The sequence below is a fragment of the Pectinophora gossypiella genome, chromosome Z (genome assembly GCF_024362695.1).
Source record: "Pectinophora gossypiella chromosome Z, ilPecGoss1.1, whole genome shotgun sequence".
Classification (NCBI taxonomy): Eukaryota; Metazoa; Arthropoda; class Insecta; order Lepidoptera; family Gelechiidae; genus Pectinophora; species Pectinophora gossypiella.
In genome coordinates this window covers 20,926,124-20,941,510 of record NC_065433.1, presented here as the reverse complement: position 1 = coordinate 20,941,510, position 15,387 = coordinate 20,926,124, and the positions used below count along the sequence as shown (strand labels likewise).

Genomic DNA, 15,387 nt, shown 5'->3' with positions numbered 1-15,387 from the left:
GTTTAGAGTAAAATGTAATATTATCACCACCCGTCACTTGATTCTGACCTCTATATCTTACCTAACAAAACCCGTAATGCTACAACATCTAATATTCATCCAATGCCTACTCCGTACAGTTGAAGTAATCAAGTTTTGTTTCGGTTTTTCCATGGGAGCAGGTTTCCTTGAGAATTATCTTTTTAATTTGCAACCTGCATGCTAAACATCTTCTATTTCACTTAACCACCTTTGGTTTTATTCGGGGCGAGGTTACCGCGAAAAATGCATAAAAGTATTCTTAAGTAAATAAAATAAATTAATTAATTAATACCTCAGCACAAATTGAATTGAAATTGAATTTTACGTTGAAAATAATAGCCTATACACAACTCATTGCTGGGCACAGGCCTTCCCTCAGTCTGAGATGGTGGAGGAATATTTCTTTATTCCATATAATTTCACATCTTGTTTCACTTGTCTCACTCTAAAGGTACTCTGTAAGCTCCACGTATTCAGCAATAAATCTAATTAAATAACTCAAGAACGTGTTTTTGTAGTGATACAAGAACCAAGACCCTAACTTAACTATGTAGGCTATACTACCTCCTAATCCGTATATAATGGAAGAACATACATGGAGGGATGTCTGCTGGCTAAGCACCCGTCCATCATTTTTTCTTTTATGGCGTCAACGTTTGGGCTAGGTACCCTAAAGTTATATTTGGTCAGTATAGATAGGCGGGAATAATCTGACAAAATAAAAAGGTTTACTATAACTTCATAACATACGTATCTTCACACTTATGGATTTGCAAATAGTAGGCAGAACTTTACAGCACCACTTTAAAGCAAACAATTATTTATTTAATGAAAATAATTTAATCTTAAGCATATCACAACATCTATAAAAAATAAATAAATATTAAACTTAAACTAACTTACAACTAGGCTGTGTACTTTTTCATTATCAAATGCTTCTGGTTCATTTGTGGAAATCTACTTGTACATTGCAATATAACCTCAACAATAAGTACTTTGTAAATAAATAAATATGTAAATGTAATTCTAGGCTCACATTATAAAAAAAAACTATGTATTAACATCTTTTAAAGAGTTACGTAGCTTTAAAAAAATAACAGTGTTAGGCATAAACCGAATTCTGAAATTAAAAAACTGTCAAAATAATTAAATTTCGAACGGTGTGGGGTACTGGGGGTCAACGACCTTGCCGGCGACGACGACGAGGTTGTCAATACGATCCACTATGAAGAACAGGAATGGATGTTCCACGTTGAACTTGCGCGGTGCCTTCACACTGGCAGCTGACAGTGGCATGTTCTTCAAAGCCTCTGACGGTTCACCAGCTGTAAAAAAATGCATTCTTAGCACTTGGAGTATGCTGAATACCCTACGGTAGAAAGTAATAAGAAGTATATTCCTTGTTTATACCTCGTGCTGTTAAAATATAAGTTGTTTTTTTTTACTTAGAGTTTATGGGAATTCCAAGATTATTATTCACTGAACAATATGACAAGAATTAAATTCCCGTAAGTATGTACAATGAAAGTAAACCTATGCATCATCTTGGATTATTACCTACTGTATCATATTCTCACATCGTCCGGAATGTTTCTGTTTATCTTTCTAAACTGCAGCTATTGCTTCTAGGCTGAACTGAGTGTAAATAAAAAACACATGTTCCCCGGTATCGTAAAAATTGACATAGGGATTGTGTCATTTACATTAATTGACCATTGTTTACCAAACGGGCGAATAGCAGATCTCCTGTCATTATATCCATTTTTGGACTTCGTAAAAAATGTATGCCAGTTCTCCAATTACCTGTCGCGCGGTGACCCATAAAGGTTGCGAGCCTTAGTTTATGTCCCAACTAAATCGCTTGGTTCATTATCTGATACTCTATCTACGAACCCTCTCCAGTTGATTGAGGGGAGGTCTGTGCCCAGCAATAGGACGTATGTATGATGTTTATGTTATGTGTATGTGTTTGGTTCATTATCTGATACTCTATCTACGAGCTTACCGGTCAATTCGGTGGCAGATGAGTCAGCGTTGTCGACGCGAACGGCGACGTGCTGCACTAACTCCTGGACGAACAGACCCTCGGTAGCAGACACTCCAGACAGCTCCGCGTCGCGGCTGAAGATGCTGCTTACCCCAAACTGTAACACCAATGTCACTTATGTCAATGTTTATCATTATTCATTCAACAAGCCACTCTCTTGTCGATGTAGCAGTCTCCAATTTTGTCTTTGAAAGGCCATACCAACGACGTTTGCCTTCTGTTTAATTAGTTCCATGTAAGCTCACTTACATTATGTAGTGATATTTATGAAAGACAAATTGTGCCTTAGAGCTCCAGACAAAATTCTACGTAGAAGATTCTATAGGCAGATATCTGTTTGTGGGTTATTATTATTTTAAAACAAGTCTTAACAAACCTTAGCCAAAGCCGCAACGGGTTTAGTGGTAGTCTCCATGTAGAAGGTGGGTAGGCTGACGAAGAGCTCCTCTTCAGTAAGACTTTCCTGAATCTCAGATAATGGCGCAACTGGCAAGTCGGTGGTCAACCTGGTAAGGCCATCACGGGACTCTGGCACGACAAGAAGAAGTGCGTAGCGATCACCCTAAAAAGTAATTCATTTCACATATTATGATCATAAATCGAAATAATATTTTTCATCACGGTAACAACATTTTGGTAAGTAATTATTTTATCTTTAGAAAAAAAGAAAGAAAGAAACGTTCGTGTTATTATCCTAACAAATCAATTGTTGTTAAGTATATCGTTGCAACGAATATACTTAGTACCATATTTTTTATGTTACTTACTGCGTACGGCAGTTCGATAGCTGTGCTGTCAAGGCCAGGCAAAGACCCAGTCTTGAAAGTTCCCTTGGTTTTCATCATCGTCACTTGCTTCTTCTCAGTGTTAGACTTGTAGAAGGTACCAGATTCAACAATCTCGAAGGGTTGCTTCCATGAACCACGGAAATACATACCGTTGAAGATAATCATAAGGGAGTTGGAGGCTGAGGCTGCGAAAAAAGTTTTTTATAAAAATAAATGAATACTCCTCATGGTCGTCTCTTTCACAACTGGGCACTATGAACAGGCGTATCAACGTACAACAGTAAATTATACGCCATTGGCAACTACATTTAATTAAGTGTCATGAATAACATACCCTTGTTTGATTTTTTTCCAACGCTGTTCACAGAGATGCTAGAAGTAATGTCATTCTTATCCTCCAAAACTTTAAGGCTCCTAGCGTGGTTTCTAGCTTCCACCGCAACCATAGTCTCTTCTTCCTCTCCTGAATCTTCTTTCTTCGGGTATGTCTTCACTAGCTTGATCTTTTCCTTGATATTCTTCGCTGGCTTGTACTCAAAGTCCACTTTCTCCGGCGTATCTTCAACCGCGAAGGAAATCAGTTTTTCCTGTGATTCTTTAGGTGGCATAAGCTCTGGAATGTCATCGATTTTATCCTCAGGCTTCTTTTCTGGTAAACTTGCGTTGAACTCAGGTTTTTGATCATCGTTATCATCGTCATCATCGGGCTTAAGATGCTGTTCTGCATTATACTTCTCAACAGACCTTACTTCAGTTAGATAGTAGTCTTCTAAAATTTTTTTGTAATTGTCATTTATCGTGTAGTTCTTGTAGATATAGAAAAAGTTCTTCAGTTCTGGTTGATTATATTTGTACTCGTGGGTGTTTTTCAGTCTTTCCATGATGTACCGGTAGGTTTTCCTGGTGAGATTGGGATCGTCAGGGAGATGTAGTGCTGTAACCAATTGCTCCCTGGTCTCTCCGCTGGCACCCTCAGCCAAGATGGCAAGGATAGCAGAGTAGCCCAGAGGAGAGAATGCAATGTTTCTGTTATCGTCAATGTAACCCTAAAACAAAAGAAAATAATTTAAATTAGCTATTTTTAAAAACCTCTGACCTACTCGATATCTGTCTACCTCTGAATGTATTACGGGCTTAAATTTGTGTAGGTTTACCTGGAAGATAGCGGTGGAGAGTTCGTTGGTAGCCTCTCCGACGAAGCTGGTAACCCTGGGTTGTCCGGAGCGGGCGCGACGCACCCACCGTGCGCTCGCCAGCCCCGCCGCAAACAATAGCACTGGAAACAAACGAAACAAAATACTAAGTTTCTCATGGATGAACAATAAAGGTCAGTATAGTGATACCTGAGGGAATGCGCGAACAGTATCAGCACAAAATAAGTCAATCAGTATAAGTATGTATCCCACCAATAGTTGGTGCAAGTTGTAATGTGACTTTTTATGTGGGAACACTGTCTATAATACTACAAAATGTGGATTTATTTCTATTAACTTACACAAGGCAAATTTTTTTTTTTTTTGACGTGACTTATTGTAGATTTGCCGCAGATGGCATTAACTACTTGGCCGGACAAATGGGGAGCGCTGAAGGCTCTCACCCGGTACAACGTTTAAGACAACAGGCCTGAGGGTGCCCAGTTGGGCGCGAACCTCGGCTCAGGGCGTCGTCTGAGAGGAAAAATATTTGAAAGAATTAATCGACCCTAGTGGGTCGATAGCGATAAGCGCTGAATGAGGGAAATCGTCGACCACGCCGGCGGGGTCGGTATCGGGGTCCTGAAGTGTTTGGTGTCGCGAGCTGATTGGCTGCCTCTATGGCTAAAGTGATCGGGACGTCGGGATCGTATATTACGTCCTTCGGACGCCGATACTTTTCAGTACCGTCCCTAAGCGGAATGTACTCGGAAGCCGCAACTACCAGGGGATTTGGGTGGTGCGGAGCAGAATCGAAAAAACGTTTGGAAGCTAATTTGAGCCATTGGGCAATGGTTGGCAGACCTAGGTCAATGTGCAGATTTTCATTGCGAAGGAACCACGGAGCTCCCGTGGCTTTCCGCATGAAACGATTTTGTATTACCTGTAGACGGTGGATTTGAGAGGGACTCGCATGAGCGAAAACTACCCCTGCATAGGTCATGATCGGACGGATGCAAGTCGTGTAGATTTTCACCTTATTCCTAAGGGACAATTTACTTCGCTTGTTAAGGAGACAGTGAAGACGGCCCATTACAAACGCGGCGCGATCGCGCACACGTTTGATATGGGCCTTGAAAGTAAGACGTCTATCTAAGACTACGCCGAGATATTTGACTTGCTCCTCCCAAGGGATCGGCTTGCCAAACATCTTGATGACTTTAAGTTGACGGCGTGACCGTGGCGTGTTATAATAGCCCTTACACAAGGCAAACATGCACACTTATAATTAGGAAAAAATATACAATTCTATATTTTGATTAGTTACTGTAAACTTTATTATTACTTTACTATAAATGCTTCAAATATGCTATTGAATTAAGTACTTCCTTTTCTCAAAATATAAGCAAACGACGTGAGTTCACACAAGGATAGAATAACGGACGATCTGCAAACAATAACATAAAACTTTCCGGTAAACGGACTGGCCTCAGATAAACCTGTTAGGGATTAAATGTTATTCTAAACAAACCATTAAGTTGTGTTTACTTTCACAAAATTTGCATTATTTAAGGAGGACATTCTATTCAGTGACCAAAAACTTAATTATCGCGTTGCTAAAAAGTCCGGAATGAGTGCCATTTCACTCGTACTTACATAAAAATTATAATAATCCTTAACGATTACGACTATAACCGTTGATAGTTACTTATCTCAGACAGGTTTCGTATTGATAACTCGATAGGTCTTAGTAGGTCGACAGTCAGAACGTAACGGTATGGATGCATTTTACATGTGCTGGTACGTAACTGTTAATTGAAGACAGCCTTCCAATGTCAGGGGCATTCCATTCCGTTACCATGTTGTTCTAATATAAGCTTTTTAATAAAACACACATGGTATCGATGTGAAAAGTGACATAACATACATAAACTGCCTATATACGTCCCACTGCTGGGCACAGGCCTCCCCTCAATCAACCGGAGGGGGTTGATTGTGGGCGGTTGATTGGTGAAAAGTACCTATACGAAATTATTATCTAACTTAGGTATCTTCTTTTGTCATATAATGTGGGAGTTCGTAAGTATGTTTGTAAAAAATATAATGATTGTTTACATACTTACATCGTTATTTGTAAGCTGATGAATAGGCTACAACACGTAAAACTTAAAAAAAAACCTGTCAATTAAGAACAAATAGACAACCCAACGAAGAATGTCGAAGTGTTTCCTGCCAATCGTCCCACAATTTTGAGCCATAAACGCGTCTCGTGAGACTCAGGCGCAAGTTGGCGGCAACTAGGTGCATCAGCGATTGCATTTCGTGTTATTTTTCGTTTTTTTCCAAACCAATCAAAGTGCATTACCGGTAGAAGTCAGTCGAGCGCAATAACGAGAGCTAAGTGATTCTTATTACACGCCGACAGAGAACAAGACAGGCGTAGAACGACAGGCATAGAAGTAATATGATAAAATAAATACAGACATATTCCACCAAATAAAAATATATAGTATTTTATAGTTAATATTAGTTTTAAATCTTATAATATTTTATTGTTTCTCTTTCTCTTGATTGCATGAAATGCAAACATGCTGAGATAGTTAAAAGAATAACTAGATGTTTAATGTAATTATTTTTTTAAGATTGCAGTGAAAAGCGGCGCCTGCGCACGCATGCTCTCTGCAGTCTGAGCCATGTGCGCATATAACGCATGTATGTATCTTAACCAATGGTTAAGATACATACATGCATAAATTCACGCCATTTATCACTATTGGGTCATAAGGAGCTACTTATGTCGATATAACTACATAGGTGTACATATAATACACGATTGCATGAGAAATATGAAAAAAATTATTAAAAAAAACAAAAGTCAATATGATCGTTCGGGATTCACACACAAGCCAAAGTAAAAAGTTGTTAATTATTTGTTTTTTTTTTTTTTAATGAAGAAAGTCTTTTTGGTGTGTTTCCCTTGGGTAGCTAGGCTTATTAAAATAAATATAAAAGATAGAACAAGTGGCTCAAACATCATCCCCAATTTGGAACCTGAACAATTTATTTCTGCCCAACCAATGTGATCTGATGTGGTTTGTAATTATGGACGCCTACGGTGAAAGTACTACTGGGGGGTTAAAATGGCCACATCGAAGCAATACATCTAAGAAAGCAATATTTCAATTTGACATTTGCGCATATAAAAGTAAGTGCGTAATGACAACAAATGTCAAATAGCAATATTGCTTTCTTAGATGAATTGCTTTGGTGTGGCCTTTTTGAACGACCCCCCCTCTGTTTTTATCTCCCGTACACTGTTGACGTGTTAGTGTGTTTAATAGAAACTTGTAAAAGCAGTGCTTGGCGGTATCTAAGCGGCTCTCAGGAAAAGTAAAGCACGGTGCTGCGCGCGGTGAATGCACTGGGGTGACCCTACACTATTGTACTATTACCCGTACCGATAGCAACTACCGCCACTTTCCCTGGTTTCTATCCGTAAGCAAAAATAAATATTTTTAAAATTGGCTTGTGATCTAAGGCTATTGCAGAATTACTATACTTATGTCTACAACATCTACACATAGACACGCTTATAATAAGTAACATGCTAAAATATAAGAAATATTTTCTAACCTTGCCTGCGTCCGCTCATAGTACAGAAAATCAAATAAACTTGCGAATTGTAACGACTCTCAAAACATAGTTAAGTAAGTAAGTACAAGAAAAATCTCTATGAAATTCTTTCGTCAATTTTCCAAATAGCGCTAATTTTCCATAAGAAATCACTTAAAACATTTCTCCTTTTTATAAAAAGATAGCTTAAAGAGTTGCTCTACCAACCATACCCAGCTCTCTATCGAACGCATACCGCCTGGGAAAGTCGTCGAGTCCAAACCACGACAAAATAATAATTTTACACAATGAAATACACTTGCCCATTAGTTCCTCTTGTCATCTCTAACTATAGTTTCCTCTCAATAACCATTCAGTAGAAATAGAAATGTTTTATTGCGACCATATTGTGTTCGTACAAAATGTGGTGTTATGAAAATACAGAAGTAAGTATTACAGTATCAAGATAGACCCGGTAAGGGCACTGCAAGTGGTACAGATTACAACATAAGTACTTAATTATTAGTCAGTGATAAAATTTGTATGTACCATACTATATTTAAACAACATTATTGCACATATTTTTGAGTAAGTAAGTAGTGTTTTACATACATACATACATAAACTCACGCCCGTAATCCCTAATGGGGTGGGCAGAGCCACAAGTAATCAAAGACAACTTGCAGCCACTGTTGATAGTAAGTAGTGTTTTATATGTTAATTATGATTTAATTTATGACATATTATATAAAATATTCATTTTCCTTTATTATTTTTAACCTCTTAAGACCGAGATTTCCAGACACAATAGTTAAACAATGGGGTTTGGATTTATAAAGAACATTCGGTCCTAGGAGGATATAGATATTCATTAACTGTGTGATAAGTAGCAACTTTAGTTTTTATAAAAGAATTTCCGTTAGTTTTATTTTTAATAGTATCAGGAAGGTGGTTATATATTTTTATTGACATAACTAGTGGGATATTGGTGGCCAGTATCGATCTCTAGTTAAACATAAATATTTCTACTAAAATTTTACAAGTATATCTTCGATAGAGCATTTTTATGACACTGTTGAGAACATTAATCACTTCACATTATAATTAGAATACGCCGGTTAAGTGTTATATTTCTTATTTCGTTTTCTTTTTACCGACTTCAAAAAGGAGGAGGTTCTCAATTCGACCGTACATATTTTTTTTAAATTCTATGTTCCAATTTCAAATATGTTTCGGTTTGACAAGTTAGGTTTGTATAAAAAAGTGTGATTGATAGATCGCATCAGTTTAATTTATTTCTCTATTCTTTTTTAGAATATTTTTTTAAAAGGTATTTTTTTGGCCTAGATATGATTATTATAGCCTACGGATAGCCGAAAGAATATTTTTTTTCGGTGATTGATTATTTTTAATTATTCCCGTCTTTGTTATTTGTAAATTTAAGTTTGTTGATGTGGGGTCCAATATGGAAATAAATGTTATCTTTCTTTCTTTCTAAATTGTGTTTAATAGTAATCTTGTTGTAATGGAAGATGCAAATTATATTTGCAAGCTTGAATCGTAAACAACGCTTTTGTTATCCGATAACATAAGGTCAAATTCAAATTCATTTATTCGTCAACATAGGTAAAAGAGTTGTTACAATATAATATATGTCGTATATGTCGCACCTTTCGGTATACGAATTTAAAACATAACAGATTATTAAATTACAAATAAAATTATTAAATAAATTACAATAGCATTCAATAGAATAAAAATAGAAAATTAACAAATATATTGTAATGAAATGTCTTTTCAATATAAACGTTAGAAAATTATATGTCAAATAGGTAACATTAAGGTAAAAAAAAAATAAAAAAAAAAAAACATATATTAGTTTGTTGCTGTCTCGAATGAAAAGCAAGCTGCTTATCAATCAAGGCATGTAGTAGAAGGATCATGTGGACAACACGATAGGTTTATGATATCTGACATTGCTTTTAGATTATCGCTTTACAATGTAGTTTATTCATCATTGATATACTGATGTTTTACACATAAAAAAGAATTGCGTCATACACTAAAAACTAGCTATTTTTCAATGTCATCGTAAGACGACTACATAGGTATTTGGCAATGAAACCAAACAAATTATTTATTTCATAATAAGCAACAAAACGATTTGGGTAAGCATTTTAATTGAACAGGCATTTTACAAAACTTACAAAAATAATCAAGTAACGAATAGCAATATTTAAATGCCTCAATTAATAAATGAACGTCTAAGTACTTGACGTAAATACTTGAGCCCTCGATTGCGTCACATAATGCATACTCGTTACTTAAAACAATAATACAAAGCCTTCTAAAAATCTTATCTTAAGAAAATGTTCTTCTTCTATCGTGTGGGTTGTGAGGTGGATTACCAACCCCATACAAAAATAATATGTAGGCTTAAATAACCATAATTTATGTATTCTTCATGTCTGATGTGAATCTTTATTATTGGTTTTACACTAATATTATTCTGTATATCAGTACCTTGGTGTTGAATGAAAGTTTGTGTTGCCAACCGTAATACACCGCAGTGCAGTTAACTTTAAGAGGCGTTGTTTAGCCTGTAAGTACGATTAATGTTCTTATTTTTTATGTAATTGTGTTTTTATCGTTACATCATTGTTATATGTTTAAATCTTAATAAAGAAAATTTGTAAAACAAAAACCAACCCCATCAACCCTGGTGCGCCAAAGGCCCCTGACATGGCTCATGTAACCACTACTAACTTGCATCAGTAAATAGTAACCGCGACCAACGGCTTAACCTGCCTTCCGAAGCACGGATCAGCTTACTTTCGGACAATCAGGTCAAGCATGTAATGTCCTAACCAAAATAGAGATCACAAAGTGCTTTTCGTGATATGTCCCCACCGGGATTTGAACCCGTGTCCTCCCAATAAACCACTGGACCACGGGAGCCGTTAAGAAAATCAGGCGTATGCATATATATCTGGTAGCAAATACTAGCTGTGTGTAAATCGCCAGGGCCTTTGCCCTTAAAGAAACAAATGGACCAATTACACGGGTCCTAAGTGCGGAAATTGCCAATACAGATTGTCTCGCGGCCGGCGTTTGCGTTCAGTAACGGTCACGACCCTTTCCTTAGGCCTAATACCATTTCATCTACTCTAGCCATACAAAGTTTTGTTATAAATTGAATAATAAAGCTAGTTTATTTAGAAATAATATTATGGGATCGTAAATAGTACGCAACGTTAGGTCTCAATAATTTTCTTACCGGACAAAAGGACATATTGGAAGACACGAATGATGTTATTGTTAATAGGTGGTCAATTAATCTTATTATATTAAACATGGTTTCTCACACAAATTAAAATCCACATTGCGATCATTGCTTTGGCGTAAGATATATACTCGTATTTTCTTCAAAATCTTTTGCTTTTTAAGTTACTCGACTAAAATTCCGACTGATCATTTCTAAAATATAAATAACGTGTAAGTAGGTACCTATACAAGAAACATAAATTGACCTTTAGAATACATAGTAAAGTACTTTTCCTATAATCTTATGTTCACCTCTAAGATAACCTATGAAATGCCTCAGGAATACTTCATATTATCCACGCACACGACATAACATCACGCGTGCATCCCCAAATGGGTAGACAGAGGTCTATAATATCTACACCCATTCTATATATTTCCACTTCACTGCAAATTATCCGCGCAATATCTATCAGAATATTATAATACCTGTATAGGTAGACACTATCTACGTAAGAAGGTACTTTTTGATAACATGCCTCTATGTATAAATTTCGCGTCTGCAACCCATTTGGATAGAGAGAGATACCGGAGTTCTTTCTGCCGGAGGCAGGTTTTGTCGGATCTGAGTTCAATCAGAACTTAGTTTTGTCGAAATACTTAATGTGTTTCAGAGCTTGGTTTCAAAGTCGACTGACTCAGTTGAATAATACACATTTTAATGCTGACATTTTCAGTTTTAGCTCTGTCTTAAATATATTATAGGTACTTATTCATTTATAATCTTCAGGTTACGAACCTTTTTTTTTAACTCACTTATTGTAGATTTGCCTGGAGTAAAAAAAACCAAACATACTTTAGTATCGGCGCATCCTACTGTACTTTCGTACCCTGGCAAGCGGATGTAGGTAAACAAGTTGGCAATTCAAATCAATTGTCGCGAACGCGTTTCTGTATTCAATATTAATATGCTGTATACGAACGACGTGGGGGAAATAACAACACTTTTCTTTAGAAAAATTGTGATTTCCAAGTCTTATTAGACTCTATTTTTATAGCAGCATAGACCTTTATTCCTAGAACCAAATAGGTAACCAATTTGACGAAATCTAGAGAAATCCATATTAAAAATATACATATCTAAGGAACAACAAGCCACTCAATCATTCCAACAGTAAAATATACATTACCTTTATATATTTTTATATAGGTAATGTAATGTATGTACTTCAAACCATGATCTGATCATGGCCGAATCATTTTAAAATAATTATGTAAGTACCTACCTACTGAAATAATTTCGCAAGCATCCGGCGTAGAAGCATAATTTCCAATTAAGTAAATCTACATTCAAAACGATGCTCCGTTTTATAATTATATTTGTGTAGAATATTTTTAGTAATGATTCTGATCCTGTGATAAACAGAGTAAAACACGACGATCCTTCAATCTCAAGTGATGATATCATTCTTAGGTAACATTCATAAATAGACATCGAGTTAAAGTAGACCTAAGTGTACGTTGTGATTCGCAGCAATTGACAAACTCAAGAACTCGTAAAATATAATACAAGCTACAGTTGTTTGCCGAGTTTCTGTCGTTTAAGTCGAAGAAGAAGTAAGTACCTACTCTAATGTGTCCGGCAAAGGATATATCTGAGGCATACAAATCTATTTACTTACTTAATGATAAATATGATAGGGAGTCCAACCTACCAAGATAGTATTAATTGGTACCAGCTTTTGTAAAGTATTATCACCCTACCTTTTGTATCGATAATGAACTGACTTCGAAGAATAAAAGGGGAGAATTATTTAATAAATAAAACATTGAATTTTTATTTGCCGCAACGGTAACGCGCAGAAGGCATTTTAATATAAATACGTAGAGCTAATGATTGCCGCGTTGCACAGAACTGTGGGATATGATGACACGGAGCATGACGGCATTATGCCGTACACTGATTGCATGTTTTGTATACCTTTGATTAATATTTTAATATTTACTCAGCACGCTACAATAGAGCGAATGATCTGAGAAGTTTTTACATAACTATTTTTAATTACCTTTCTTCAAAAATCAACCGTTTACACATACTTTTTTTATATAATAAACAGGGTGTAAGTAGTCGTGTCGTGTTAAATTATTAAGTTCGTAATTTTACATAGCGTTAGAAAGGAAATACACAGAGATCTTATTCACTGTCTACTAACGCAAATCTACTATAAGTACTATATAATTTGCGATTTAGAGAAGAACCTAACAAAATAAAATAAAAAAATATTCGATAATAAAATATTTTTAAGTAAGTACTTACCTACCATTCAGAAAAATATTTATAAGTGAAAAAAAAAACTTACCCAAAACTAACTGGCGCATTATCAAAACTGCTTTTCTCTGGACACTGAAAAAGACAAAATAAAAAAATGATGGTTAAAAAAATAAATGATAATTATATTTAAACCAAATTAAAAAGCGGATTTAATGCTCGAATGTTATCTATTATTAGTAAGTGTATATTTCAAAGGCAGACTGTGTATTATTTTCAAACTAGTTAAACGTTTATTATAACAAAGTAGGGACAAGGTAAACAACAAGACAATCTCATTGCGCATAATCAACTTTAATATTCGTAATAAAAACTCCTCATACATGAACAGGATTATTATTATAATATTTTTTTTATTTCTGCATGTAATAATGTGCAAAATATTTAAGTGATGTTTTTTGTAGAATTTAACTTGTTGATACTGGTTTGATCTCATCCTTTTGGCAAATATAAATATATCCTGATAATATTTACTTAGTATTATTCTATAGATTTATACTTAATGACATCACGATTGGAAAAAGGTTCTGAGTTGCACGCGCGAGCTACCGCTTTGACACTTAAAATTCCTCAAATTATTTGGTGTAGAAAACCGGTTGGGAAGGACGAACATTATTATTTTTAGGACTACAAATACACCAGCACCATCGCTACTTCATAACAAGCAGTTTACAAAATATAGAGTTTCTAAAACTACTTATATATTACATTTATTTCGCAAAATTGCTCAAGACATTTGATAAAAAAAACAGCAGAAATATAATAGAAACAGATTTCTTATTCAAATTTCATCGCAAGCGCTTAAATTGTTACATTTATAGTAAAGAGTTAAATGTTTGCGGTAAAAGCTTAACCATAAACCAAGGCGAGTAACCCGTTAATGCTCACAACAAAGCCAAGCTGACCTACTTACGTTCGAGGTAGTTGACCGGCTCAAAATACTTACAATATACAACTGGCCACTTGCAAAGAGACGCGCTTGCACTAATTAAAAACTTAAACACTTTTTGTTTTTAAATGTCAAATCAAAAAGCGCGGGAAGAGCGGCCGCGCATGCGCCCTGCTCGATCGAGAGTGACGTGCGCGGAAGCCAGCCCGCCGCATTTTATATCTAACATTAACAGTTATATTTGAAGAAACTACAGGAGACGAAGAATTGACCCCCAAGATGCAAGCTTGATGTGTGTTCCAGATATATAATCCAAGTTGGGGTGCATAAACATAAACAGACAAGTCATTTACATTTTTACAACGTTATTTCTTGAAGAATATTGAAGATTTAAATTAGGATCGTAAAACGCTGGTTTACTATGGCACACAGCTATACTGCATCATTAAATGTAATAAAACTTTTGATTAAGTAATCATAATTATATTTCTACTCAGAGTGGGAAGTGTATAAACAGTGTAGTAACTTGCAAAAATATAATAATAACCTTTCCCTTCCACATCCACGTCCCTTCAAATTGAACAGAAATTCATAGGTATTAAAGGTGACAGCAAATCGAAATTCTTCCGCCTCGTAAGCGCTGTTAGAATTTTCAGTTTCATGCCTATATTAGATAAAAGATTAAGGTCGTTTTTTGTTATGTTCGGATTTAGAAAATTCAGATGCCAGCCTTTGACATCCGACCTACGAGCCGGATTCTTCTAATAGAACATAGATTTAGATTTTTGAACTTTTCAATCTGATTTCAACTTCACAACGTATGTGTAAAGTCAATGTAATGGATCAAAACTTTTCAATCTGATTTCAACTTCACAACGTATGTGTAAAGTCAATGTAATGGATCAAAACTTTTCAATCTGATTTCAACTTCACAACGTATGTGGAAAGTCAATGTAATGGATCAAATTTTGGCAGGGTCAGACTTATAATAAACAGGAGCCAGTACGAAAAATTAAACCTTGACTACTCGTAACTATGAGGTTAGGGAAACATCAAAATGTGTACTATTAAATGACTGAAATAATTTATTTGTATAAATAATGTATTATTACGTACCTATTTTTTTTTTAAATTCCATATAAGTACCTAATATAAATCTTAAATTCACATATGAATCACAAAGATTCGAAAAATATCCCGATAAGGTCTGTCCCCTATGATATAGGCCGATTTTAGAGAAGGTATTTTATTTCTATCTATTCTATTTTTGAATGTACCAAATTGCTTAAAACAGAAATTGCCTG

At 35.5% G+C, this 15,387-nt stretch overlaps 1 protein-coding gene across 2 annotated transcripts; it reads right to left on the bottom strand.

The window, feature by feature from the left end:
• Positions 1 to 838: 838 nt before the first annotated feature.
• Positions 839 to 14,297, bottom strand: LOC126380634 (serine protease inhibitor 3/4). Of its 2 annotated transcripts, none has more exons than XM_050030180.1 (8): positions 14,141 to 14,297; positions 13,226 to 13,269; positions 4,011 to 4,132; positions 3,191 to 3,902; positions 2,836 to 3,041; positions 2,445 to 2,630; positions 2,027 to 2,165; positions 839 to 1,346 (listed from the first exon to the last, which is right to left on the bottom strand). In XM_050030180.1, the coding sequence occupies exons 2-8, from the start codon at positions 13,242 to 13,244 to the stop codon at positions 1,168 to 1,170; spliced, it is 1,563 nt and encodes a 520-aa protein (XP_049886137.1). In that variant the 5' UTR covers positions 13,245 to 13,269; positions 14,141 to 14,297; the 3' UTR covers positions 839 to 1,167. The 2 variants fall into 2 exon arrangements, with proteins under 2 accessions (XP_049886137.1, XP_049886138.1); XM_050030181.1 differs by having other exon boundaries at positions 14,108 to 14,280.
• Positions 14,298 to 15,387: the final 1,090 nt, after the last annotated feature.